Source organism: Tursiops truncatus, chromosome 12, assembly GCF_011762595.2.
Source record: "Tursiops truncatus isolate mTurTru1 chromosome 12, mTurTru1.mat.Y, whole genome shotgun sequence".
Taxonomy (NCBI): Eukaryota; Metazoa; Chordata; class Mammalia; order Artiodactyla; family Delphinidae; genus Tursiops; species Tursiops truncatus.
The window spans coordinates 47,723,492-47,749,757 of record NC_047045.1 but is presented as its reverse complement, the minus strand read 5'-3'; the positions used below and the strand labels follow the sequence as shown (position 1 = coordinate 47,749,757).

General features: G+C 35.4%; 1 protein-coding gene across 2 annotated transcripts in view; it reads left to right on the top strand.

Moving 5' to 3' along the window:
* Positions 1–26,266, top strand: part of CEP85L (centrosomal protein 85 like) — a 156,334-nt gene that overhangs the window by 75,452 nt on the left and 54,616 nt on the right. For both annotated transcript variants that reach the window (XM_073789531.1, XM_019929643.3), the window contains exons 4-5: positions 13,773–13,894; positions 23,101–23,218. In XM_073789531.1, coding sequence (XP_073645632.1) covers positions 13,773–13,894; positions 23,101–23,218 — 240 coding nt within the window. The remainder of the gene's footprint in view (positions 1–13,772; positions 13,895–23,100; positions 23,219–26,266) is intronic.

Below are 26,266 nucleotides of genomic sequence, written 5' to 3'. Positions count from 1 at the left end.
ATAGGTTGGCATGCTGTGTGGGGGGAAAGTCGTAATCTGGACATGGATTTCAGAGAGTAGTATATGTCAACTAAGGAATTTTAAGATGGAGATAGCTGAATTACTGAAAACTCAAACTATTTTTAGAAAGTCTGCTTTAAGTTCACCTACACATTCATTTGAAAGTGAAGCTTAGGGGATAGATCATTGTAGTTGCACCTCTAGTTCTAAGAAAATAGAATTAGTAATACTTAGTTGTATAAGAAACCTCCACAGACCAAATAAAATATGGCCTAGATATTTCACATGTTGGCAGATTTGCTTAAAAGCATATATAGGCGGGCACACACACCCTTAGAAGGATACTAACAAACTGTGTGTTAGAGTTGGAAAATGGAGATGAAAATTTACTTTTCGGATTGGTGCAAGGGCGGGGAGCTTCTGTGTTTCCCTTTTTCGTTTTGGTTAGCTGCTGCTGCTGCTGAGGATGGTGATCTCTATTATTACTCCAAATGGAGCTCTAGGAAGCGTTACACCTTCGTTTTAGGCTGATTGCCTAAACAGAAAGTTGCTTACCAGGAGCATTGGTGAGCTGCAGTATAGTCAGTAGATTGTTCCTCAAAAATTCCACAGTGAGGGGCCAGAAAGTGGTTTTGGAGACGCTTTGTCAGAATCTTCATTTAGAGTCAGACTATAGTCTGAATCCATTTTTGGTCGCATGACCTTATACAAACTTGTCGAAGCTGCCTTATCTGTGGAATGGGTTTGTTGTGAGGATTTAATGAGAAGAAGTATGTATAATGACTATTAGAGATCTTGCAACACAGTGTCCATTTAGTGTTAGCACTTATTTTCCTTTTGAAGATGATTCTTAATCTGCAGTCCATGGATAGAGTTCAGTGCCCTTTGAACTTGGATAGGAAAAATGTTAGACATCTTTATTTTTACTAAACTCTAAATGAGGTTTAGCATTTCTTCAGTTTTGACTGTAGGCCACAAACTGCAGAAGTATTAGCAGTATGTTTGACTGTCAGCCGTTAGCAATCTTAGGTAATTTCATATAGTATGGTTGTTGCAGATAGCTTGAAATACTGCTTACATTCATACCACTTGAAATTACAAAATTAGACCTGCCTGTAAATATATTGTTATTTAATACATTAATAAAGAAGCATAACAGAAACGGAAAATAAAAGAAAAGCAGAAATATTACAACACAAATTTGTTTCTTTTTAAAATATTTATTTCAGTGTAATTTATTTCCTTTCTAATCCTATGTATCTCACTTAATTCTTTCAAGTTTTATTTTATTTTATTTTTTGATATGGACCATTTTTAAAGTCCTTATTGAATTTGTTACAGTATTGATTCTGCTTTACGTTTTGGTTTTTTGGCCGTGAGGCATGTAGGATCTTAGCTCCCCGACCAGGGATGAAACCTGCACCCACTGCATTGGGAGATGAAATCTTAACCACTGGACCGCCAGGGAAGTCCCTAAAGTTTTATTTTAGAACAGTTCTAAATTTACAGACTTATTGCAAATATAGAGAGCTCCTGTGTACCCCATACCCAGTGTCCCCTGTTGTTAACACATCCTACATGAGTATGGTACATTTCTCACAGCGGTTATACCAGTGTTGATACTAAAGCCCATACTTTATGCAGATTTCCTGTTTCCCCTGGTGTTCCTTTTCTTGCCCAGGATTCTTTCCAGGACACCAGATTACATTTAGTAGTTGTGCCTCCTTTGGTCCACTTGGTTGTGACCGTTTCTTACAGAATGTCCACAGTTGGGATTCGTCTGATGTTTCTCTCATGGCTAGGGCTGGTTAATGTGTTTTTGAGAGGAAGATCAGAGAGGTAAAGTGCCGTTTTCATCATATATCGAGTGTACAAACTATCAGCATGACTTACCGATGTCGTTAACCTTGATCACCTGGCTGAAGTGAAGTATTCGTCAAGTTTCTCCATGGTAAAGTTACTCTTTTCCCTCTCCCTCCTTACTGTACTCTCCAGAAGAAAGTTACTATGCACAGCCCACCCTTACGCTTCACTACCTTAAGAGTGGAGTGTCTATAAAAATTACTTGGCATCCTATGTATTTTATGATATAAAAACATTGAGAACAGGTCAGTAGGCTTTAGCTGTCTGCCAAAAAATGTCCATGGCACAAAAAATTAAGAAGTCCTATGCTGGGGGTTGTTTCTGTCGTAGTATGGGGCAGCCCTTTGTGGAAAGAAGACTGAGTTCTCAAACAGGCTAAAATCCAGACCTCCTAGTTTGCTTTTTTAGGCACTGCTTTTCCAGCTTTGTCTCGTATCACATTCCCTTGTATCCTGTGCTGTGGCCTTGTACAGCTGCCTGCGGCTTTTTGAACAGGCTGTTGTTCTATTTTAAGCCTCCTCACTTTTTGTAGGAATGTCCCTTACTAACCTTTATTCCCATTAAAGTGCTAGTTTCAATTTATGTCTTCTGTGCAGCCCTCTCTTATGCTATATACTTTTGCATGTTACCCCTATTATTATGTCTCATTTTATTGTGTTTATTAGTATATCTGCCTAGACTAGATTCCAAGCTACTTGAGAACTATCCAATAACTCTTATGTAACTATAACTATATATAACTTATATGACTCTATAACTATCCAATTTATACCCTCTTTATTCCTTATAGTATAGAACCTGGCTTATAGCAATCCGTAAATATTGGCTGAATGGATGATTGGATGAGTGAGTGAATAAAGGGGGACGAGGAAAGATTGCAAGGTGTTAGTGAATGAGTGATTCTGCAGAAGTAAGTGTTATAAACAGTTAAAAACTTCTTCTCACTTTTAAAGCTCATCATGGGGGAGGAGGAGAATAATTGGGAGAGATTGGGGATAAGAGTACAGTAACTGAGAAAATAAACTTTCTTGTCATTTAAAGGTGATGTAAGTATATTTGTAAAGACTGAAGGAAGGTGGAACCATAAGCCCATGCTTCCTGAATTGAGCCTCTAAATTTTTTTTTAATTTTTGTTTTCTTTGCTCATTGGATTCATAATAATTCATGTTACTTTATATACTCTTAATATTGCAAGACCTGCTTTTATTTATGTAATTATTTAGTTTTTATTTTATTTTAATAGTGAAAAATAAAAGCACCTCTAAGATTACCACCTGAACATAAGCTGGGATGTTAATAACTTATACCTAACCACATGGTCTTGCCATGTTCCCCCTATCTTCCCTACCCAAGTAAATGATTATTCTGATTCCTGGGTTAAGTTCTTTACATTTGTTTTTATAGTTTTGTGGCATTTTAAATTATGTATTCCTTAAAAGTTCTTATAATTTTACTTAACTCTATGTAAAGGAAATTGTGATGTATAAAAATCTTTTTTACGCTGAGTATTTAAACTTCAAGTTGTAGTGGTATGTCAGAAGCAAAAGAAGCTTCAAGGTAGACCTTTTTTTTTTCTGGAAACTTTTTGACAAAAAGATAATTTAAGTGGTGACAGAATTAAAGCATTTTAATACTTAAATATATAATACAGCAAAATGCAAGCTGTGAATAAATTTTTGTGATACTTCAAAGATAGGGAGCTTTTTAAGGTTAGACCCCCTAGACTCCCAAGGATTTTACCTAACTCTTAAGGGTTCTGTTCTATTAAAAGTTTGAGAATTACTGCCTTAAAATTTAAAGCTACCTAAAGAAGGATTAGTTGAAAAAAACATCTAAGAGCAAAAATGATGAGACTAGTAGTCTGAGACTTAGGGGATGGGGAAGTGCCTAAGGTAATAGAGAAGAGAGAATAGGAGTTATTCATCAAGTCGTGGGTAAAAAAGACCAATAATAAAGTAACTTATAAAACTTGATCATTTAGGGAGGTAGATTCGCTTTTAAAATTGACTTGTCAGATACTTGAAGGCTCAAGCATTTTATTTTTTCCAAAGTGCTGAACTCTGGACAGATTCTCTTTCCTTATTAAATATCCCGGTTAGCAACGGGGAAGTTTGACATCAAGAGAAGCCAGTTAGTTTAAGGGAGGGGCTTGTCATGTAGGTTTACACAATTTGGGGGAAACGTACAAAATACACTCTAAGTGATGGAAAGAAATGCTATAGCATGTTCTGCGGCTTTTTAAGGAACTTGTCTATCGGTAAACAAGTAATATACAGGTGAAACATTTAACATTTGGAAGTTAACCACTATTGCAAGATAACACTAGGAGGTCAAGAAAATTCAGGATCGAGAGTCAAATTAGCACATGTAGTAAGAAGCAATATGATTTCTAAGAGAACTACATATTTTATACGAAAGAAGCTGGCAGAATTGAAGCCAAAATAAGAAATGGAAAATCTCTCTCTCTCTCTCTTTCTCACACACACACACACACACACACACAACCAATTTAACAACAAAAAACAACCCTCAGGTCTCCAGATACTTGCTTCAGAACTCTGTAGACCATGATGTTGTTCCTTTGTTAGGAAGATTCTAATCCACTTCAATAATTTGTAGTCCCACCCTGTCCCTTATATTCATTATCTTTGTGCTTGGCATCCCAGCAACTGAGCTCCTTGCATTCCCAATCTTTATGATGGCATCATTATTTATTTTGTCATCCAAAATGGAAATTTGAGACTCATCCTTCTTTCTGTCTTCTCCCAGACTCTGGTCCACTAAGAAATCAAATGCAGATTGCCAGTTAGAAATCTGTGTTCACATAGCCTCATCAGCTCTCCTCTGAACTTTTACATATACCTTCTGTCTTGAGCCTCTCCACTTCTTTACCCTGATATCCAAGTTGCCTTCTCAAGGGTAAATTTGGTTCTCACATGCTGAGAACTTTCCTTTATTATCACCATGTCCCTCAAGATTAAAACCCCAAATTTTCCAGCACTGCATACAGAGGTTTTTTCTAATCTGGTGTTGTCATCTATTCCCACCGTATTTGACAACTCTGCCGTTTGTGTGTGTTATTTCTTCTATCTGGAATCTATTCCTTACTTTCTTGTTCCTTTGGAATGCCTTTATTATTCAAAAATAGGTAGGGAGAAACCTGTTTTGTTTGTTCTTAATTTTTAATTGCATAAGTAATAAGTGAATATCTCTTAGCAATTCAGGAAACTCAGATAAAGCAGAAGTTAGAGGGGGACTTTATACATTTTGTAGGTATTTTTTCTTTACCATAAATTTCATGAATAGAGACTGATTTATTTTTTCTTTACTCCTCACACTGCTAATCCCTTGGAAATTAAGGTTAATGGATATTTTTAATGTTACTTTGCCATTACAAGTGAGCTTGTAAAAGGATAAGTTAAAGGAAGGTATGGAATACAAATGCAACTGACCAACTGACCCTTGAATTTTCAGCATAGATGCATTCTTGAAAAGGTTATGTAAAATGGATTTTGATATGTAAAATTCATGTTTATCTTATAAAGCAAGCCCAGATGTCCCAGTGGAAAAGGTTAATAAGCCCAACTTTCTAATACGCAGACATTGTAACTTTTTATCAGCAGTTTAATGTACTGCGAGTTGTACATTGTTTTGCTATATCTCAGTAATCTGTACTTCCTCCTTAACCCATCTCCAAATTAAAAGCTTATATAGCACAGCAAAAGGATGTGAACATGTCATCATCTGGGGTTTTCATTTGCCCTTGAGTTGGTCAAAGGTGGTGAGTAGGTTCCAGGACCAGCCCTTAGCATTAAGATCAAGAGCATACTTTTGGCAAAGTTTATCAGACTGCCCTGTTAATGTATTCATTTTTATAGGTTTATTGCTTAGTTAGGGCCATGGATAGTTGAAGAGTTGATTGTTGACTCCAGCATAATATGTTGATTTTTAAAATCTAACTTAAAAACATAAAATATCTAAAAATTCAGTATTTGGATCATTATGAATCTGTGTACTGATTGTTTGAGAATCAGAAAATGCTCTTGAGACTTTACACCTACAAAATAGAAACACAGTATGGTCACTGAAGACTTTCTTTCAAATGTATCTCTAAAATGCAAACTAAAATTAAATTAGTTATGTAGATTATTCAGCGATTTCCTGGGTCTGAAAGAAATGAGGCTGAACCTCAAGAGCTGGAAAGCATGATTTTTATTCAAATGTAAGTTTGTGGATTGATCTTTGAACTCTAATCTTTAGAGTATATACATTTCTTTTTATTATGTATATCATTGCTCTAAAAATGATAGTAGAGATTTTTAAGTAATGGTAATTTCAGGGATGGTAGACTTTTGTAGATTGTAAATTTTTAGATTGCTTAATATTTAGCAAATATTGTCAGGTTCTGTGCTGAGTACCAGGAGTTATAAAAGAATAAGGCCAAGCTTATTGTGATGCAGACTAAAGTGGGAAAGGAACCACTGCCGTAAGTACTGTCATAAGTACTGTCACTCTAATTACAATACCTGTCTGTGCTGTTCAAAATAATTTTGGATTGTTTTGAAGGCTGAGAAATATACTTGAGGGATTGTTGTTAGTCATTGTCTTTTTGTTGATTGTGTGCTATGGGCTAGGGATGAACTAGACTCTGGGCATGACAAAAAAGAAAATCTCTAACATTTCTGGTGCTTATACTTTTTAGCAAAATATGTGAAAGGATGTTTAAATTGAACAGCAATCAAGTTGCCCCTCTAAACTCCTCTCAACAATTTTACCCTGAGAAGATTACCCATTGTTGACTCTTGAAATATTTTTTTAAAAAACAGTAATTTTAACATATGGAAGAATAAAGTATTTAATGGCCCATAATTACACTGTCCGAAAAGAAGTAAGTAGTACATGTATGGTAAGCAAAGTCAGTTAATCCCAACTGATATAAAGTAAAAGCCTCCTCCCTCTCTGCTCACAAAATAACCATCATTAATAATTATTTTTGTATACTTTGAGAAAAATCCTTTCATACATTTTAAAAATAATGTAGGCAGTGCTTTGGTCTCCAAACACATGTATTATTGTATATTTTTCTTTTATCTCTCAATAGTACAATATGATAAAAAACTTGATAAAACATATTTTGGTAATCTGCTTTTAAAAATAAGTGAAATATGTTAGCGCTTATGCTACAGCTCCGTTTTAGTAGAATCTGGTTCTGTAGTCTGGTGCATTTGTTATCCTTAAGTAATTATACAAAACCGTTGGAAAATGCTACGTTCTATTTGTTTATAAGTAAAATCCATGATTAAATTTGAAGACTTAAACACCCCCCCACCCCCAATCTTCTAATTGATTTCTTGGGGAAAATGATTTGTTCCTTAATCTTGGATATATCGTTTACCCGCTTCACTTTTGCATTATAACTGTAATGAGATCATGTTTCATGCATAGATCATTCCTTTGTTGGCATTTTTAGAAAACATGCTCATGCTAACACAGATTAGACATAAACCAGATTGATTTTTGAGAGGAAAAATGTCCCTTCCTCCAAAAGAAAATAGTTACATTAATAGTAACTTAGTTGTTTAGCATGGTGGGAATCACTAATATGTTTAGGGTTCTCTTTATTTTCATGTACATGTATCTTTAAGATATAAAATGTAGGATATATTCCTCTCATTAGTTTCTTTTTGTCATTTTTTAGGGTCTTTTACCCTTGAAGTAACTTGATATATTTGCATTGTTATTTCAGTAAAGCATATTAGGATGGCAAAAATAGCATTATATAGTTAGTTATCAAGACAAATTGAAGAACTAATGAGATCATTAAAAACTCAGTTCCTTCTTTAAGTTTCAAGAGTTAAGATGCATACTTCTGTTTATAATTAGTCACTCTGATGAAGAGGTTATGGATAGAATTTTTTTGTATGATTTGTTTTTATTTTGTTAGAGAAATATGTAGTAATACATTCCATAAATAATTACATGGGCTTAGTTAAGATACAGATTATTTTTATTAAATGCACATTCTTTTAGTAATAATAAAATATGTAAGATACAGATTTTATTTTAATGACAGTTCTTTCAGTAATCATATAGTCCGTGTTTTTCCTTCTTGTTGAATAAAAACTCTAAAGTCTGTGTAATTTGTAATTTATTTTCATCTTCATTATTGAGCTTTGTGAACTTACTTCTGGGTGAGGTGTCCTGATCCTTTTACCAAAAAGCACTCATAGAGTATCTCTTCAGATAGACTATTCCAGGAAAGAGAGGAAGATCTGCTGTGTTATTTGACATGTTGTGAGTGATGAATGAGCTAAGGAACAAAAGCAAATGAAAGAGAGATAACAAACTTGAAGAACTGCAGAGGCTGTATTCTAGTTAAGTGTGGCAGCACTAGATTATCTAAATTTAACAGTATTTGTCCAGGCTGAAGCCAAAGAATTTGGAACTATTTTCAGATGCAAATAGTGAGCTTATTTTAGAAGCATGTTTGACCATTACATGACATATTTTGGCAACTTTCCATAGCATCTGGGTCTCATCTAAATAGATATGTTTGGGATTGTTGTAGATGCTTGTTTTCCCTATTCAGTTATGAGAGTGGAATTTGCTGTTTACAATAAGAGGTGCCAATATATGTGTTATATCTCTGGGTGGTTGGGCTCTAGATGCAGAAGAGTTATGCTAGTCTACTGGCTAGACTATTTGGCTAGTCTACTGTTTTCTCCTCTAAACCACCATTGCAACAATTGTATCTTATGTATTTTTAGGTAAAACATCTAAATGAGGAGTTCCCTTCCCTCCCTGAGTTTGGTAACTACCAAATATGTATAAAATATGTTTACTTGTAAAAGTTGTCCTTGTTTTGCTGTACAGATTTTGAAATATTCATTACTTTGTTGATGTCCTTTCTGTTCCGTGCTTGAAGTTAGCTCACAGTTATATGCCTTGATAATTATCTTTTAGACTTCATGTTCATGTCTAGTTACAGTTTTATTATTCACAAGCTATAAATATAAATTATATATTCATATGTTTAAATTATATTCTCCTTGATTACTTATATTGGTTACAGTCAAGTAGAAACATGACTGATGACTTGAAATTCTGCCACAAAATGATATTCCTCTCATGACCAGTTAGGATTTAATTGAATAGAAATTCTTAATTGCTTTCTAACTACTTGGGATAAAAATGTGTTACTAATGGTTATGGGGAGAGGTTATTTTAATATGAAATACTTTCTTCTTTTTCATATTTGGAAGCAGCATTGTCCCATCTTAAGAGAAGGCTTCTTTGTTCTTCTTAAGTATTGACAACTCTTAAGAACCAGCTTGTAATTGTCATAGGGGAGGACAAATAATTTTCCCTCTACCATTCTTAGTTCTTAGCTGAGACCACTGTAATAAAAGATAGATTACAAGAAAAAAACAAATAGAAGTTTATTAACCTATGTACCTTGTGTACGAAAATGAGGAACTCAGAGAGGTGGCTTTAGAATTCATGATTAAATACCACCCAATTCAGGAAAAGCAGAGGAGGGATGCAGGCCTCTCAGGGGACAATAGACGATTTTTAGGAGAGTTGAATAGGCCCTTAGAAGAATAGATAGGAAAGATGATAACCTCCTGTGGGAAAGTTTGTCTGGGTGCAATGTCTGCTTCTAGTCTCCTTTCCTGTGACAAGAGCCAATCCTCCCAGATTGATGAAACTCCCAGGGAGGGGATTTATGACAGTTGAGTTCCTTTGGGAGGATCTGTCTTTAGGCAGAGAGTGGAGTTCAGAAAAAGCCTCTCCCTGCATTTGCTCATTTTCAAGTGCCTACAGCTCAAAATAATTAATATGTCATTAATTATGGTGGCGTGTCCTGAACTCCTACAGTCGTATTTTGGGGTAGCATATTGTGCTACCCTTCATTTCCAACTCTGTTTTTGCATTCTTGGTGTACAGTATTTACTTCATCTGGTCATTTATCTCTCAATTATTTGCCTATGTAGGATAGCACCGTAGCGATGAATAGATAGGAAATTATAGCCGAGATAGTGCATTGTATCATCTACAGAGCATCTTTGAGTACTTACATATTCTCCCCCAGCAGGCAAGCCCTTCATTTCCCCTCAATCCTACTTTGAGGTAGAGAGAAAAATAAAGTCTAGGCCCATGGTTAGTATATATTTTGTTTTTGTTGAGTTAGTGTTGCATTTTGTGGATGTAGCACAGTTTGTTTATCCATTTATCAGTTAATGGTTTGTTTCCAGTTTTGGGTGATTAAACATTTGCCTTCAGGATTTTGTAGACATATGTTTTCACTTCTTTTGATTAGATACCAAATTCAATTCCCCATTTAATCAGCTTTGCCCCTTCGGAAGTTAGTTGACCAAATGAAATAAGTCAGAGAAAGAAAAATACTGTATGATGTCACTTGTATGTGACATCTAAAAATGCCAAACTCATAGAAACAGAAACTAGAATGGTGGTTACCAGAGGGTAGGGGGTAGGGAAATGGGGAGATGTTGGTCAGAGGATACAAACTTCCAATTTGCTATAAATTATAATAAAAATAAAATTTCTTCAGTTGTTTCTTTTCTGTATATCTTTAGTAGTACAGCATTGTTTATATAGTATGCAAAATCATAAAGGTACAGTAGCTGCCTTGCTATTTGAGATGTCACAATATGATTTTAATAACTCTTGCTAGGTAATTCAAATTGTGTTCTATAACTTCATTTAGTATAGCATGCCCTATGGCCTCATTACAAAAGCCTTAAAAGGTAACATGTTTCCGTAATTGTCATTTTCAGTGATAGGTAGATATAAACAGGTTTTTAAAATTACGTGTAACTCCACCTGCAGCATTAGGTTGTGTGTCAGGATTCATTCTCCTTTTTAAACTACTTCTATGAATCAGGATTAAAGTTTCGTAGGAAGACTGCCATGCTGCTGATTTGGTAATTGTTTATTGCATCTTAATTACAGAGAAAGGGTTCCTTTCCTTTATTCCTGTTTGCTCAGTTTTATGGGTCAATTTTTGTTTTCTAAAGGGTTTAGGTTAAGGGAGCTACAAATCAGAAGCATAAAGTTTCATGTTTTGTTTTATGTATATTCACTGGATGTATCTGGCAAGTACTTCAGCATTCCATCCTGTCGGTGACTCAGGTGCTATAAACCAGGTAGTACTGTTGTTTGCTTTTGTCTTGCAGATCTACTTGTTTCTTCTCTTTATTCCCTCTTTCTTGATGCCAGGAAGTTTTATAAAACAAGAAAAGGCTTTTCCTTAAGTTGTCAGCCATGGGAAAAATTTTAGCAGATGACTGGTGGAAGAATAGAATAGTTAATGTCTTCTTGAAAAGATCATCATCTATTGTCTAGGCACTTGTCTTATTGAAATAGGTACAAGATATGTAAGGTAAAGCATAGCTTAAAATATTATGGTATAGGTCATTCCTGATTTGTGGTAATCAGCAGTGGAGGAACCTTTTATAAAGTTTTGGAAGAGGATACCATAGATCCTCCAGCTATCTTAGAAGTTTTTTGTTAGGCATGGTAACAATATACAAAAACCAATATTTAAAATATCTGTAACCTGTTATCAGGATATTAATACATAATTCAATATATAAATAAAATATATATTTACTTTTATACTACAAATAAATTAAATATTTAGTATTATAAATTATAGCACAAATGGTTCACCATATCATTCTGATAATTTCCACATCTTATGTTGAGTTTTGGAATTATTGATATGGTCTTTTGTCTTGCTTAGTTTTTACCAGTTTTAATGAATTCCTGTTTGAGCTACAGTTTGACAAAATAAATTTCATGAAATGACTACCTATTAAACTGATAGTCATTAAGTAACATGGAGTTGCAATAAGCATAGGCTTTCTCTTAATATCAACAATATTGTTTATAGTGCTTAATCTTCTCTTGGTTTTTAAGAGCAATTACTTTCAAACATATTTTCCAGTTCCTGTAATGCTATGAAATTTGAAATACCTCTTGGTCAACTGGGCCATAGTAGAAAGAGTGAGGCAGTGTGGTGCTCTTTTGTTGGGCTGCCTATATTTGAATCCTAGCTCTGCCAACTAAATATAAGCTGGTAGGTAGTGTTGGGGTGGGGGAATTTTGAGGGGCTGACTAGTAGAAACCAACCAATCAGGAAGGATGCCATAAGTAGTGTCTCACGGGCCCCTTTTTATGCCAGGAAGTAACTCTTTATTTGTTGGATGATGTCAAGTTCTCAGGATTGGGTTTGGGCAGCAGCTAGTGTTCAACCACAGTGAAAGTACTTCGGTACTGCTACAACTAATATATCTGTACTGGTGCGTACTGGCCCAGTATCAGCCTGAGCTATATGTTGGGCAAGAGAAAGAGTGAAATTCAAAGACCAGATCTCTGACTAACCTGTCTCTGTAACCCTATGTGTCACTTAGACTCCAAATATGTGACCATCTGACAAAGTTATATACCCTGTTATCTAGTTTCTACGCTTCTTAATCTGATCACCTTGTGCTGTCTTTGTGCTGCCTGAAACATCCTGTCCTAGTATTACTTGACAATCATCTTAATTTAAAGGTTTAACCTAGGACTAGTTGATGTCACCCAGTTAGTGGTGTATTCAGAAGTAGGTCTTGTCAGTAGCATCTTTGGAAAACAAAGGATAAAAAATTTTGCTGCACATTTGATTCTCCTAAAGTTGCTTTGTGGTGTTTATATAGCATCTCTTAGCTTGCCAAGGAATTTATTTTCCTATTTGATTTACCAGTTGTATTGGAAATTCACTAGTTTCCTAGAGCTACCATAACAAAGGACACAAACAAGGTAGCTTAAACAACAGATATTTATTGTCTCACAGTGTTGAAGGTTAGAAGTCCAAAATCAAGGTGTCAGCAGAGTTAGTTCCTTCTGAGGGCTATGAAGAAAAATCTGTTTCAGGCCTGTTTCTAGTGGTTTTCTGGCAGTCTTGTTGTGTTCCTTTGCTTGTTTGTATTACTCCAATCTCTTGTTTTCATCTTCACATGGTGTTCTCTCTGTATCTCTTTACATAGTCTTCTGTGTGCATGTCTGCGTTCAGATTTCCCCTTTTACATCAGTCTCATGACTTCATCTTGACTATATCTGTGAAGTCCCTATTTCCAAATGAGGCTACATTCTGAGGTATTAGGGGTTAGGACTTCAACATCTTTTTGAAGGGACACAGTTCAACCAGTACCACCAGTATTAAAATTTTGATTTTGTTTCAATGATAGAAATTTGAGGATATCTGCTGTATTGGGTTTTGTTATTATCTGTTTTAAATATCTTAAATTTTTCTTAAAGTCTAAATCGAATTTTTTCTTAATGATATATAATAAACACTGGAGACCAGTAATCATCTAGATTATCTGCTTAATAGTCATTTTCTATGGATATATTTACTACTTCGTGAAAATATTTTAGCTTTTGAAATTTCAGTGTAATTAAAGGTTGATGTGATGAATGACAATTTGAAGTCTGAATGCTACATATACTATTTTTATTCCCTTGTGGAAACCCTTCTGGTAATGCTTGTACAGTCTAGCCTTGGTATGTTCTTTTATTGTACTCCTTCCTTAGGCAATGATTAATTTCTTATTTCCAGAAAGCTTCCACAAGGTAATGAGAACAGGATCTTACATATAGTATTATAATAATGTTCTCTTGTCACCAATTCTTCATTAGATTTGTACATTTACTTTAGAACTTCCTTGAAATTCTTCAAGTTATGTTGTATTCACAGGTGTGATTTAAGATGGTTTTTTAAAAAAATCAAATGGACAGTTCTCTATTTTTTTTAAAATGAAAATCACTGGGAAAATACAAGGTGACATATAAATATTCCCTTTAGCCACTTTTAGTATACTAATAGTTTAAACATGTTTGTGCAGGTTTTGACTGGATCATCTCGTCAAAGTTATTCACCTCCTGGCTATCAAGATTTCAATAAGTGGGAATCAGTGCTGAAAATAAAAGAAGGACTACTAAGGCAGAAAGAAATTGTAATTGATCGGTGAGTCTTTTTTTTTTAATTACTAAATATTTCAGGCATGCCGAAATGTAGATTAATAAAACAAATATCTTTGTACCCACTGCTTAGAGTTTAAGAAATAGAACCTTACAAGTACACTGATGTCTCATGTCTGTCCATCCCCAATCCCAGTACTTTTAAGAACCACTATCAGAACTGAGGGTCAGTTGGTTTATCTGCCTATCTATCTATGTATCTGTCTATCTGTGTCTGATTTCTACCATCTTCTCATTTATATTAGGGTAACTCATTATTTGGAAACTCCTCTCCATCTTTTTTGTACATGTAACAAGTTAGCTGCAATGCTGATGAACTATCAAAGCTAGGGTCTTTGTGTTTTATACTTGGGAACTATCAAATTGGAAAGCTACTTTAAAGTGGTAGCTTCCTTTAACTAATATATGTTAGATCTGATAGCACAGAAAGCATGAAAATCATGAATGTTTAAAATTAAATGACCTACAGATAAGAATTTTGAAAATTTTGGGAGACATTTCCAAAATTTTGCCTATTTCAGTACCAAAGCTCTGAAAACAAATTTCTTTAAACTTAATAGTCTCCTGATTATTCTCAGCAAAAAACCTTAATATTACTTAATTATTTATGATCTATATTGGTTCTACATCATTTATGTATACTTTTGGGATAGTTAAACATGTTGCATATCATGGTAATTGGGAACTAGTTTGAGGAGGCATTTTTTCTTAATCAGTGCTAGTTACTACTTATTTTCATGTGCTTATATGGGATAAAGTAGTATATATTTTAGCCTTAAAATTAAATCCTAATTCAAATCTTTAAATATATTTAATAGTTGAAATTTCAAAAGATTTTGCTTAGAAACTTAGCAGTGTTAAGCAAGATCTGCTGGGAAGTAAACTAGAGCATAGACATCTGGGCTTCCTTATTCTCCACTATGTTCTCAACATCTTGAACAGAACCTGGCACGTAGTACATGTACTTAGTGCTTGATACTTCCCTGTTTGATAAATAAATGAAGATTGTAAGAGATAGTTATAATTGATTTTATGAAAAGGCTATTTTAAAATATTAGATACTTCTAGTACAAGTGAATTTTATGTATAAATAATTATAGACCCTGTTGGATATATATTTTGAACACTTAAATAATTTAACTCATTGTATAGACTTGAAATTAATACCGTTTTTAAACACACCAAAATTCAGACTTTCATTAATATGAATAGACTTGCCCTCAATCAGAATCACTTGGCTTTTATTATTTTTTAAACACCATTATACCATTCTATTGGGTATAAGTTAATAAGTGTCTTAGTTCATTTGGGCTGCTATAATAAAATACCATAGACTGGGTAGCTTATAGACAACAAATATTTATTTTTCCCACTTCTGGAGTCTGGGAAGTCCCAAGGCACCAGCAGATTCAATGTCTGGTGAGAGCCAACCTCCTGATTCATAGAGGCCGTCTTCTTGCTGTAACCTCCCATGATGAAAGGGGCAAGGGAGCTCTCTGGAGCTTCTTTTGTAATGGTACTAATTGCATTCATGAGGATTCTGTCCTCATGACCTAGTCACCTCCCAAAGGCCCTCTACCCCCTATACCACACATTGGGCATTAGGATTTAATGTGTGAATTTGGAGGGGGGGGTGTATGTCACAACATTCAGTCTATGGCAGTAAGAAATGTAGATAATTATTGATGTAATCTATTAAAATATATTTATATTTGTCAATTCTGTATATATAGATGGATACTAAGGAAATAATCCAAAATCATTCAAGTTGCTCAGTTGGCCAATTCTGTTATTTAATTAAAAAATTTTTTTTTATTGAAGTATAGTTGATTTACAATGTTGTGTTAGTTTCAGGTATGCAGCAAAGTGATTCAGTTTTATATATATATATACTTTTTCAGATTCTTTTTCCATATAGGTTATTATAAAATATTGAGTATAGTTCTCTGTGCTATACAGTAGGTTCTTGTTGTTTATCTATTTTATGTATAGTAGTGTGTGTATTTACTCAACCAAGTTTCTAATTTATCCCTTTCCCCCATCTTTCCCCTTTGGTAGCCATAAGTTTGTTTTCTATGTCTGTGAGTCTGTTTCTGTTCTGTAAATAAGTTCATTTGTATTATTTTTTTTAGATTCCACATGTAAGTGATATCATATTATATTTGTCTTTGTCTGACTTACTTCACTTCGTATAATAATCTCTAGGTCCATCCATGTTGCTGCAGATGTCATTATTTCGTTCTTTTTTATGGCTGAGTAATATTCCATGGTATATATGTACCACACCTTCTTTATCCATTCATCTGTCAATGGGCATTTAGGTTGTTTCCGTGTCTTGGCTGTTGTAAATAGTGCTGCAGTGAACATCGGGGTGCATGTGTCTTTTCAGGTTATGGTTTTCTCTGGATATATACCCAGGATAGGATTGCAGGATCATAGGTAGCTCTCTATTTTTAGTTTTTTAAGGAACCTTCATACTGTTATCCATGGTGACTGTACCAATTTACATGCCCACCAACAGTGTAGGAGGGTTCCCTTTTCTCCACACCCTTTCCAGCATTTATTATTTGTAGACTTTTTGATAATGGCCATTCTGACTGGTCTGAGGTGGTATCTCACTGTAGTTTTGATTTGCATTTCTCTAATGATTAGCAGCATTGAGCATCTTTTCATGTATCTTTTGGCCATCTGTATGTCTTCTTTGGAGAATTGTCTGTTTAGGTCTTCTGCCCATTTTTGGCCGATTCTTTATCTAGTCTCATTTCTGGATCTGTGGTAGCCACATTGTCAAGTAGGAGTTGGCTGGCCTAGGCTAGCCTTATCTGGATGGTCCTTATGCTCCATGGGGGTCTGTCATCCTCCAGTATGCTAACCAGGGTTTGTTCATAGGGTGAAGTTCAAAGAGAAAATGAAGCACACACGTTCTCTTGGAGCTTAGGCTCAGAACTGGCACAAAGTCCCTATGGAGAATCTCTGTACCCTTAGTTTAATTTCTCTGTGAACATAAAACTTCTCTAAAAAATCAAGTCTGCTTAAAAAAAACAAAAATCACTTCCACTATGTTCTTATTGGTCACAAAGCCAGGAGACTTCACCTGGGGACAGTAGGAACAGCAAAATCACATCAAAAAGGAGTATGAGTAATACAGGGAAGGGAATACTTGTGGATGTTTTTGTAAACAATCTACCACACCCAGTGTCTTAAATAATCTTTGATATTTTACATGCTTATTATAAAGTTTTTGATGATTAATGCATTTGATATTATATAAAACAGAGGAAGAAAAAGTAGCAACTCCTGTTTCTAAAGCAACATGACCAGAATTTAAAAGTAAAAATGTTCGGGCTTCCCTGGTGGCGCAGTGGTTGGGAGTCCACCTGCCGATGCAGGGGACACGGGTTTGTGCCCCGGTCCGGGAAGATCCCACATGCCGCGGAGTGGCTGGGCCCGTGAGCCATGGCCGCTGAGCCTGCGTGTCCGGAGCCTGTGCTCCGCAATGGGAGAGGCCACAGCAGTGAGAGGCCCGCGTACCGCAAAAAAAAAAAAAAAAAAGGTAAAAATGTTCATATATAAAGATCTTTATAACACATATAGTGATGAAAATTAGAACAAAAGTATAGTATATCTTTTTTCCAGGAACCAGATTAGACTAATGGCCTTTAAAATGGTGATAACACATGCAGAGACTATTTCAGAGACAGAATTGACAGGATTTAGTTTCTTCCTGGATGGAACTGAGAGTAAAGAGAGTAAAGATGCTGAACTTTTCTACTTTGGAATACAGTGTGGGTGATGATACCTTTTAAGTCACTTAACTAAAAATTGTATGCTGGATATTATTCCTGAAAATATCAAGTTATTCATGATTGCATGAGAAAAACTTGGGGTTTTTTTTGCAATGCATATAGCTTTCGTAGATTTTGGATAATTAGGTCAAAACAGATAAATGTTAAGGAAAAATAACTGCTATAGAAACTGTTCTTCTTATGGTTACCAGTGGGGAAGAGTCGGGTGCGGGGAGGGATAGATTGGGAGTTTGGGATTGACATGTACACACTGCTATATTTAAAATAGATAACAAGGACTTACTGTATAGCACAGGTAATTCTGCTCAGTATTCTGTAATAACGTAAATGGAAAAAGAATTTGAAAATGAATAGATACATGTATATGTACAACTGAATCACTTTGCTGTACACCTGAAACTAACATAACATTGTTAATCAACTATACTCCAATATAAAGTAAAAAATTTTTTTTAATTAAAAAGAAAAAGAAACTTCTTAAATGTTCCCCATCTTGTGAGAAAAAGCAAATAGGTTAATTTCAAAAACAACTCAGAAAAAAAAGGAAGAAACCTGGTTTCTAATGCTTTATATTTGACACTAACCATTTAGGTAATTCTGAATAGGGTACTTGACCTTTTGCATATTGATCTTCTCATCTGCCTGGGTACAAGGAGTTTCACCACTTAAGCAAAAAATGAGGTTTTTGAAGATCACTCTTCTAGGCAACTCTCCTCTCCCACCTAGTTGTACAGCATGAGGATTAAATGAATAAATGTATGTAAAAAGCACTAATACTGTCTGATGCATAGTGCCCATCAGCAAATAGTAGCCACATTATACATGTTTTGTATATGTAATAGTTATGTTTACGTGCTTGTCTTTCCTCAGTCGACTTGGATCTCTTCACAGAAGAGACAGTTTCATGTACATTTTATTACTCATAGTAGGTACTCACTAAATATTCATGCAGAGCAAATAGCCTCATTTTAATGAAAAAGAGGTTAAGGTTGTTGGTTAACCTAGGCTGTTGCTGATACTAGTAGTTCATATGATGATTTACACTTAGAAATTGCATAGCTTGTGCTGCTGAATTGAACAGATAAAATATAGGGGTAAGTCAGTGCACTGGAGCCAGATTCAGAGAGGAAACCCTATACCCTCTGTGGTGATGGCTGAGTTAATGCTATTAGTAAATGATACTGGCAGTATAGAGGAGAATTCTCATTTTGTCATTACTTGCAATTTACAATATAGTATCTACAAATCTTCTAAAGATCTTGTCCAACAATAGAGAATCTGACTAGCCATTGCTTCTGGTTCTTGGAAAGGAGACTGTAAATCTTTAGAATGTCTTTTTTATTCATGAGCCCTGGAACACACCTGCATTTATGCTAATGAGGTGATTCTTGGGCCCTGGATAGCAGCTTCAGCTATTTACCATAGAGACCAACCCTGTGATCAGAGGGTTGGGACTTTTGAGCCAGTCCAACCTCCAGGGAGAGGAGGAGGCTGGAGATTGAGTTCAGTGATTTAATCAATCTTGCCCACACAATGAAATTCTATAATAAAAACTCTGGGAACTCTCCAGATTTGTAGCCATTTGGTTAGAAGTGTGGATGGTCTGGGGATCCCACTTGAGTCTGGCATCTGAAGTGAGGCTTTGTTTTTGGGGATCATGCCCTTAAAGCTGTGGAGTCTGATGCTAACTTAAGGTGTTTAGTGTCAGAATCAAATTTCACAGTGTAGCAGTTGGCCTTGAAACAAAATAGATTCAGAAATTGATTTTATAAAGCTATATACTTAGGTGTAAACAACCAAAATAGATGGAAACAAACTATTGAAACTGTATTTAAATACTCAGATAAGCTGATAAAAATAACCAAATCTTACTTCAACACTTACAGAGAATAAATATGACTCTTGCATTATGGGGTCCGTCTCAAAGTAAAAGATGTTCTGCAAATTGCTATGAGCAAACTGTCATATGTTAATTGATCATATCTGTGAAGTTGGAATTTCAATAACTTTTAATAACCATGATATGTACACTTAGGCCTTGCTTTAGAAATATGATAAGTCCTAGCTTCTAAAGCAGATGAGTTAGAAGGACATTTAATATGAATTCCATTAAAAAAAAATCCACACTATACCAAAGAATCCACCACTGATTTTAAAAGTTTACCTAGCAAAATTATAATGTGATTTTACTTCCACATGTAATTAAATGAGAGACATATACATTGCTGAAGGCTCAAATGATAGCATTTTTTAGTAATAAAATATTTTAAAATTAAGGTACAGACATTTTTTTAGACATATTATTATGCAATAGATTACACTATAATGTAAATATAACTTTTATATGCACTGGGAAACCAAAAAATTCGTGTGACTGGCTTTCTTGCAATATTGTTTATTGCCACGGTCTGGAACCAAACCTGCAATATCTCCAAGGTCTGCCTTTAAATGTAAAAGCATCCTTTTAATATACTTTGGGAGTATTTTCAGGCTATACTCCCTTAACGCATTTAGCGTTCTTCCTCTGACTACTCTTAGGATTTTCTCTTTATCACTGATTTTAAGTCATTTGATTAGGATGTTCCTTGGTTTAGTTTTCTTTTTGTTATTTGCACTTTGGGTTCTTTGGTCTTCTTGGATCTGTGGGTGTGTCATTCTCAGCAGATTTGGAAAAAATTTGGCCAGTTTTCTACAAATACTTTTTCTTGCTCATTCCTCCTCCCCTCGCCTCCCCTATAGGGATTCTAATTACACATATATTTGGCCTTTTAAAGAAATCCACAACTCATTGATTCTCTGAGTTTTTGTTTTGTTTGTTTTGTTTCATCTATTTGTCTATTTTTTCTGTTTCTTTTTGGATCATTTCTATTGATATGTCTTCAAATTCCCTAATCTTTTCTTCTGCAAATTCTAATCTGCCCTAATCCCATTCAGGATAATATTTATGTCTTCCATGTCTCTGCTTAACATATTATGTCTTTCTTCTAGTTTCTTGAACATATGAAAATAGTTACAATAATTGATTTCGTGTCCTTCACTATTAATTCTGTCATTTGTGTCAGTTCTAGCTCACTTTCAGTTGATTGGCTGTTCACCTTATTGTGGGTCATATTTTCCTGCTTCTTTGAGATGCCAGGCATTATGAATTTTAGCTTGTTTTGGATGTTACATATTTTTGTATTCTTTTTTTTTAATTTATTTATTTTGTTGATTTTTATTTTTGGCTGCATTGGGTCTTGTTGCTGCACACGGGCTTTCTCTAGTTGTGGCGAGCGGGGGCTACTCTTTGTTGCGGTGCACGGGCTTCTCATTGCGGTGGCTTCTCTTGTTGTGGAGCATGGGCTCTAGGTGTGCGGGCTTCAGTAGTTGCGGCACTCGGGCTCAGTGGTTGTGGCGTGCGGGCTGTAGAGCGCAGCTTCCGTAGTTGTGGCACATGGGCTTAGTTGCTACGCGGCATGTGGGATCTTCCTGGACCAGGGCTCGAACCCGTGTCCCCTGCATTGGCAGACGGATTCTTAACCACAGCACCACCAGGGAAGCCGTTATTTTTGTATTCTTGCACTTTGTTCTGAGCCCCAGATTGCCCTCAGTTGGAAATTGCTGCTAACTGATACCCTGTAAATTATGAAGTTTTGGCATTTGGGAACAGGCACAATTCCGGGCCCGATGTGAGCCTCAGGCACTGTTTCTTCTAATCTTTTTGGCTAACATATCCCCCACCCCCACCCCATAACGCCCCCTCCCCACTTAAAGTAGTTTCTTCACGCATTCGTTAGTTAACACTCAACTGAATACTCAAGGGTGGCTCTGCGCTGTGAACTCTAGCTGCCTTGGTTTCTCCAGATTACCAGCTTTGTTTTTTCAACTCAGAGAGGTCACTTTCCCTGTTCAGAGGCTAAGGCTTAAAACGCTAATCTCTGGCAATCTTAGGACTCATAGAATTTGTTGTCCACCTCCCAGAAGTCACGGTGATTGCCTGTTGTCCAGTGTCTTAAGAGTCTTTCTTACCTGTATTTTGTTCCATTTTGTAATTATGTCAAGGGGAAGGGCAAAACTGGTTCCTGTTACTCCATCTTGGCTGGAAGAGGAAGTTTAGTTTTCTTTGTAAAGTTTTACATTATTTGAAAAGTACCATGTGAGTAATCTCTCCTAACCTATCTGTTTCCTGTTTGATATTTTCTGTGTGGATGTTCATAAAGGATAGCATATCTGAAAAACAAATAAAAACAGCTCTGAATAGAATAAGCTCTTTGATGCAGTCTGAACTTGCTCCAAAAGTTATTTTGTAAGTAATTTTGGAAAACATCAAGCTATTTGTTTACCCACATGTATCCTTATTATTCCTTGAAGGCACGTGCTCTTGCTCTCTTTTGCTCTCACTCTCTCTCTTATAACCTTAGTATGAGACTTGTTATTACATTTTTGAAGATTAATGATAATACATATAAAGGTCTTAGCATGTTGCCTGGCACATAATGGTTTTCAAATGTTTAAGGATACATATTCACAAAAGTTAAATAATTTGATTAAAATAAGCTATGGGGCTTCCCTGGTGGCACAGTGGTTGAGAGTCCGCCTGCCGATGCAAGGGACATGGGTTCGTGCCCCGGTCCGGGAAGATCCCACATTCCACAGAGCGGCTGGGCCCGTGAGCCATGGCCTCTGGGCCTGCGCGTCCGGAGCCTGTGCTCTGCAACGGGAGAGGCCACAACAGTGAGAGGCCCGCGTACAGCAAAAAAAAAAAAAAAAAGCTATGATCCACTGAGGAAATACTTGAACTTCAGTGTTTCTGGTTCCAGCATGAGGTTATATTAAAATGAAATTTCAGAGCTATCCAGAGATGCAAATCTGCCACCATGTGAGTTCTCCATCGTTGGTAATGTTTATGTGTAGACCATGCAACCTGGATGTTGTAGATAAGATGCAGGCATAGTACAGCAGTTGAGCTAGATGATATTTATAAAAATACCTCTCACCCCGACAATGAAATTTTCAGAAGCTTCAATTGGTATTAAGTGTTGAACAGAATTTGGACGAATGGAAATAATAATATTAAGGTAAAGACATTCCAGACTGAGATTGAAACAGTTTTTATGTTAGGCAACAAGAAGAAAGAGAGCAAAGCATGACTTTGTTCGAATCTAAGAAGAGTATTCTACAAAAGATTATGTTCTTTAAAGTGTCAGAAGTACTCTACAGTATAAACTTTTTCTGTATTTAACATATCTCATGGTACTGTGGTTTAAAAAGATTTCCTATTATGAATTTTAAGATTGATCATACTTTTAACTCTTATGCCAAATTAGAATACTGAAAGTTCTGCTTTTAATTATCACTTAGAAAAGTATATTTTTTGTAATGTGGTACCTCAACTTATGTTTTGCAGGCAGAAGCAACAAATTACCCACCTGCATGAAAGAATAAGGGATAATGAATTACGAGCACAACATGCCATGTTAGGACATTACGTAAATTGTGAGGATTCTTATGTGGCTAGTTTGCAGGTAAGATTATAAAGGATTTTGTAGTTGATTTATTAGTAAAACATGTAAATTATATACTAAGCTTGAAAGATTAGGACATTTTTTGGAGTTAATAATCTGTTCACATTGTTCATATTTATATGTGTAGTGAAAGATGTCCAAGTGCTGTTTTCCATCTGTCCAGTTCACACCCTTTCCCCACACAAACAGGAGCTACTATTAACAGTTTCTAGTGTAGCCTTCCAGAGTTGACTTATATCACAACAAACACATATAAATGTATTTTATCCTCCTACCTTCACAAAAAGTATCAAAATAAATACAGTATTCAACACCTTGCTTCTTTCCCTTAATATTATATAAAATTATATAAAATACAGTGATTATTTTCATATCATTACATAGGCAGCATCCCTTTCCTTTGCTTTTACAGCTGCTTGATTTCCCATTTTATGGAGACAGCATAATTTATTCAACCTGTCTCTACTTGTCAAAATGTGGGTTGTTTCTAGTTTGGGACTATTATACATAATCTTATAAAAGTGAAACGCTATACTCATTAAACAGTAACTCACCATTTCACTTCCCGACCCCTGGCAACTACTATTCTACTTCATGTCTCTATGATTTTTATTACTCCAGGTATCTCATGTTAAGTGGAATTATACAGTATTTGTCTTTTTTGTGACTAGCATATTTCACTTAGCATAATATCCTCAAGGTTCATCCGTGTTGTAACATGTGTCAGAATTTCCTTCCTTTTTAAGGCTGAATAATATCCCATTTTATGTATACCACATTTTGCTTTTCCCTTCATCTTTCAATGGACACTTGGGCTGAATCCACATTTTAGCTATAGTGAATAATGCTGCTATGAACATTTTTTATATTATTTATTTGGGTGTACAAATATCTCTTTGAGACCCTGCTTTCATTTCTTTTGAGTATATACCCAGAAATGGAATTGCTGGATCATATGGTAATTCTGTTTAAATTTTTGAGGAACTGCCACACTGTTTTACCACAGTGGAGGTACCATTTTGCATTCCCACCAATAGTGTACAAGTGTTCTAGTTTCTCCACATTGTCACCAACACTTGTTATTTTCTGGGTTTTGATAGTAACCAACCTGATGATATCTCATTATAATTTTGATTTGCATTTTCCTAATGATTAATGATGTTGAGCATCTTCATGTGCTTATTGGCTACATCTGTATCTTCTTTGGAGAAAGGTCTATTCAAGTCCTTTGCCCATTTTTAAATTGAACTTTTTGGTTTTTTCTTTATTGAGTTTTAGAGATTCTCTATTCTGGATATTAATCCTTTCTCAGATATATGATTTGCAAATATTTTTTCTCATTCTGTGGGTTGCCTTCTTATTCTGTTGATAGTCCTTTGTGTCTTTTCATGCACGAGATTTTTAAATTTTCATGAAGTCCGATTTGTCTACTTTTCTTTTATTGCCTGTGTCTTTGGTGTCGTAACCAAGAAATCATTACCAAATCCAGTGTCATGAAGCTTTTGCCACATATTTTCTTCTAACAGTTTTATAGTTTTAGGTCTTACATTTAGGTCTTAGATCCCTTACAACTTAATTCTTGTATATGGTGTTAGGTAAGGGTCCAACTTCATTCTTTTTGCATGTGGATATCCAGTTTTCCCAGCATCATTTGTTGAAAAGACAATCTTTTCCCCATTGAATTGTCTTGGTACCTTGTCAAAAGTCATTTGACCATATATGTGAGGGTTTATTTCTGGGTTCTCTATTCTGTTCCATCGGTCTATATATGTCTCTCCTTATGCCAAAACCACACTGTTTTGATTACTGTAGCTTTGTAGAAAGTTTTGAAATCACAGAGTGTAAGTCCTCCTCTGTCCCCCTTTTTCAAGATTGTTTTGGTTATTTGTAGTCCCTTGAGATTCTATATGAATTTTAGGGTGGGTTTTTCTATTTATGCAAAAAATATGTTATTGGGATTTTGATAGGGATTGCATTTGAAACTATAGATCACTTTGAGTAGTATTGACATCTTAACAATATAAGTTTTTCAGTCCATGAGCATGGGCTATATTTCCATTTAGTTGTGTCATCTTCAATTTCTTTCAGCAGTGTTTTTTAGTTTTCATTGTACAGTTCTTTTACTTCTTTGGCTAAATTACATCTTAAGTATTTTATTCTTCTTGATACTATTGTAGATGGAATTGTTTTCATAATTTCCTCTTCAGATCATTTATTATTAGTGTGTATAGAGATGCAATTAAATTTTCTGTATTAACTTTGTATTCTGATACTTTGCTGAATCCATTCTTTTTTTTTTTTTTTTTTTTAATTTCTCCAGCTCAAACCCAGGAGGGTGGAGATACATTTTTTTTTTTAAATATTTATTTGGTTGCACTGGGTCTTAGTTGCGGCAGGCGGGCTCCTTAGTTGTGCCATGTAAACTCTTAGTTGCAGCATGCACATGGGATCTAGTTCCCTGACCAGGGATCAAACCCAGGGAGCCTGCATTGGGAGCATGGAGTCTTATCCACTGCGCCACCAGGGAAGTCCCTGAATCCATTCTTTATTGCTAAAGAATGTGTATGATCATATCATCTGTGAACAGTGATAATTTTACATCTTCCTTTTCAATTTGGATGCCTTTAATTTCTTTTTCTTGCCTAATTGCTCCAGCTAGAACTTCCAGTACTCTGTTCAGTAGAAGTGTTGTAAGTGGGAATCCTTTTTCCTGATCTTAGAGGAGATGCTCTCTGTCTTTCACCATTGAGTATGATGTTTCCTATGGGTTTTTTCTATATAGCTTTTATTATGTTGAGTAGTTTTCTTCTTTTCCTAGCTTTTTGTGTGTTTTTATCATAAAAGGGTGTCACATTTTACTACATGCTCTTTTCAGCCTCAGTTGAGATGATTGTTTTTCTTTTTTTGCTGTTTTTTTGTGCTGTATAATAGCATTGGTTGATTTTTTTTTTTTTTTGCGGTACGTGGGCCTCTCACTGCCGCGGCCTCTCCTGTTGCAGAGCACAGGCTCCGGACGTGCAGGCTCAGTGGCCATGGCCCACGGGCGCA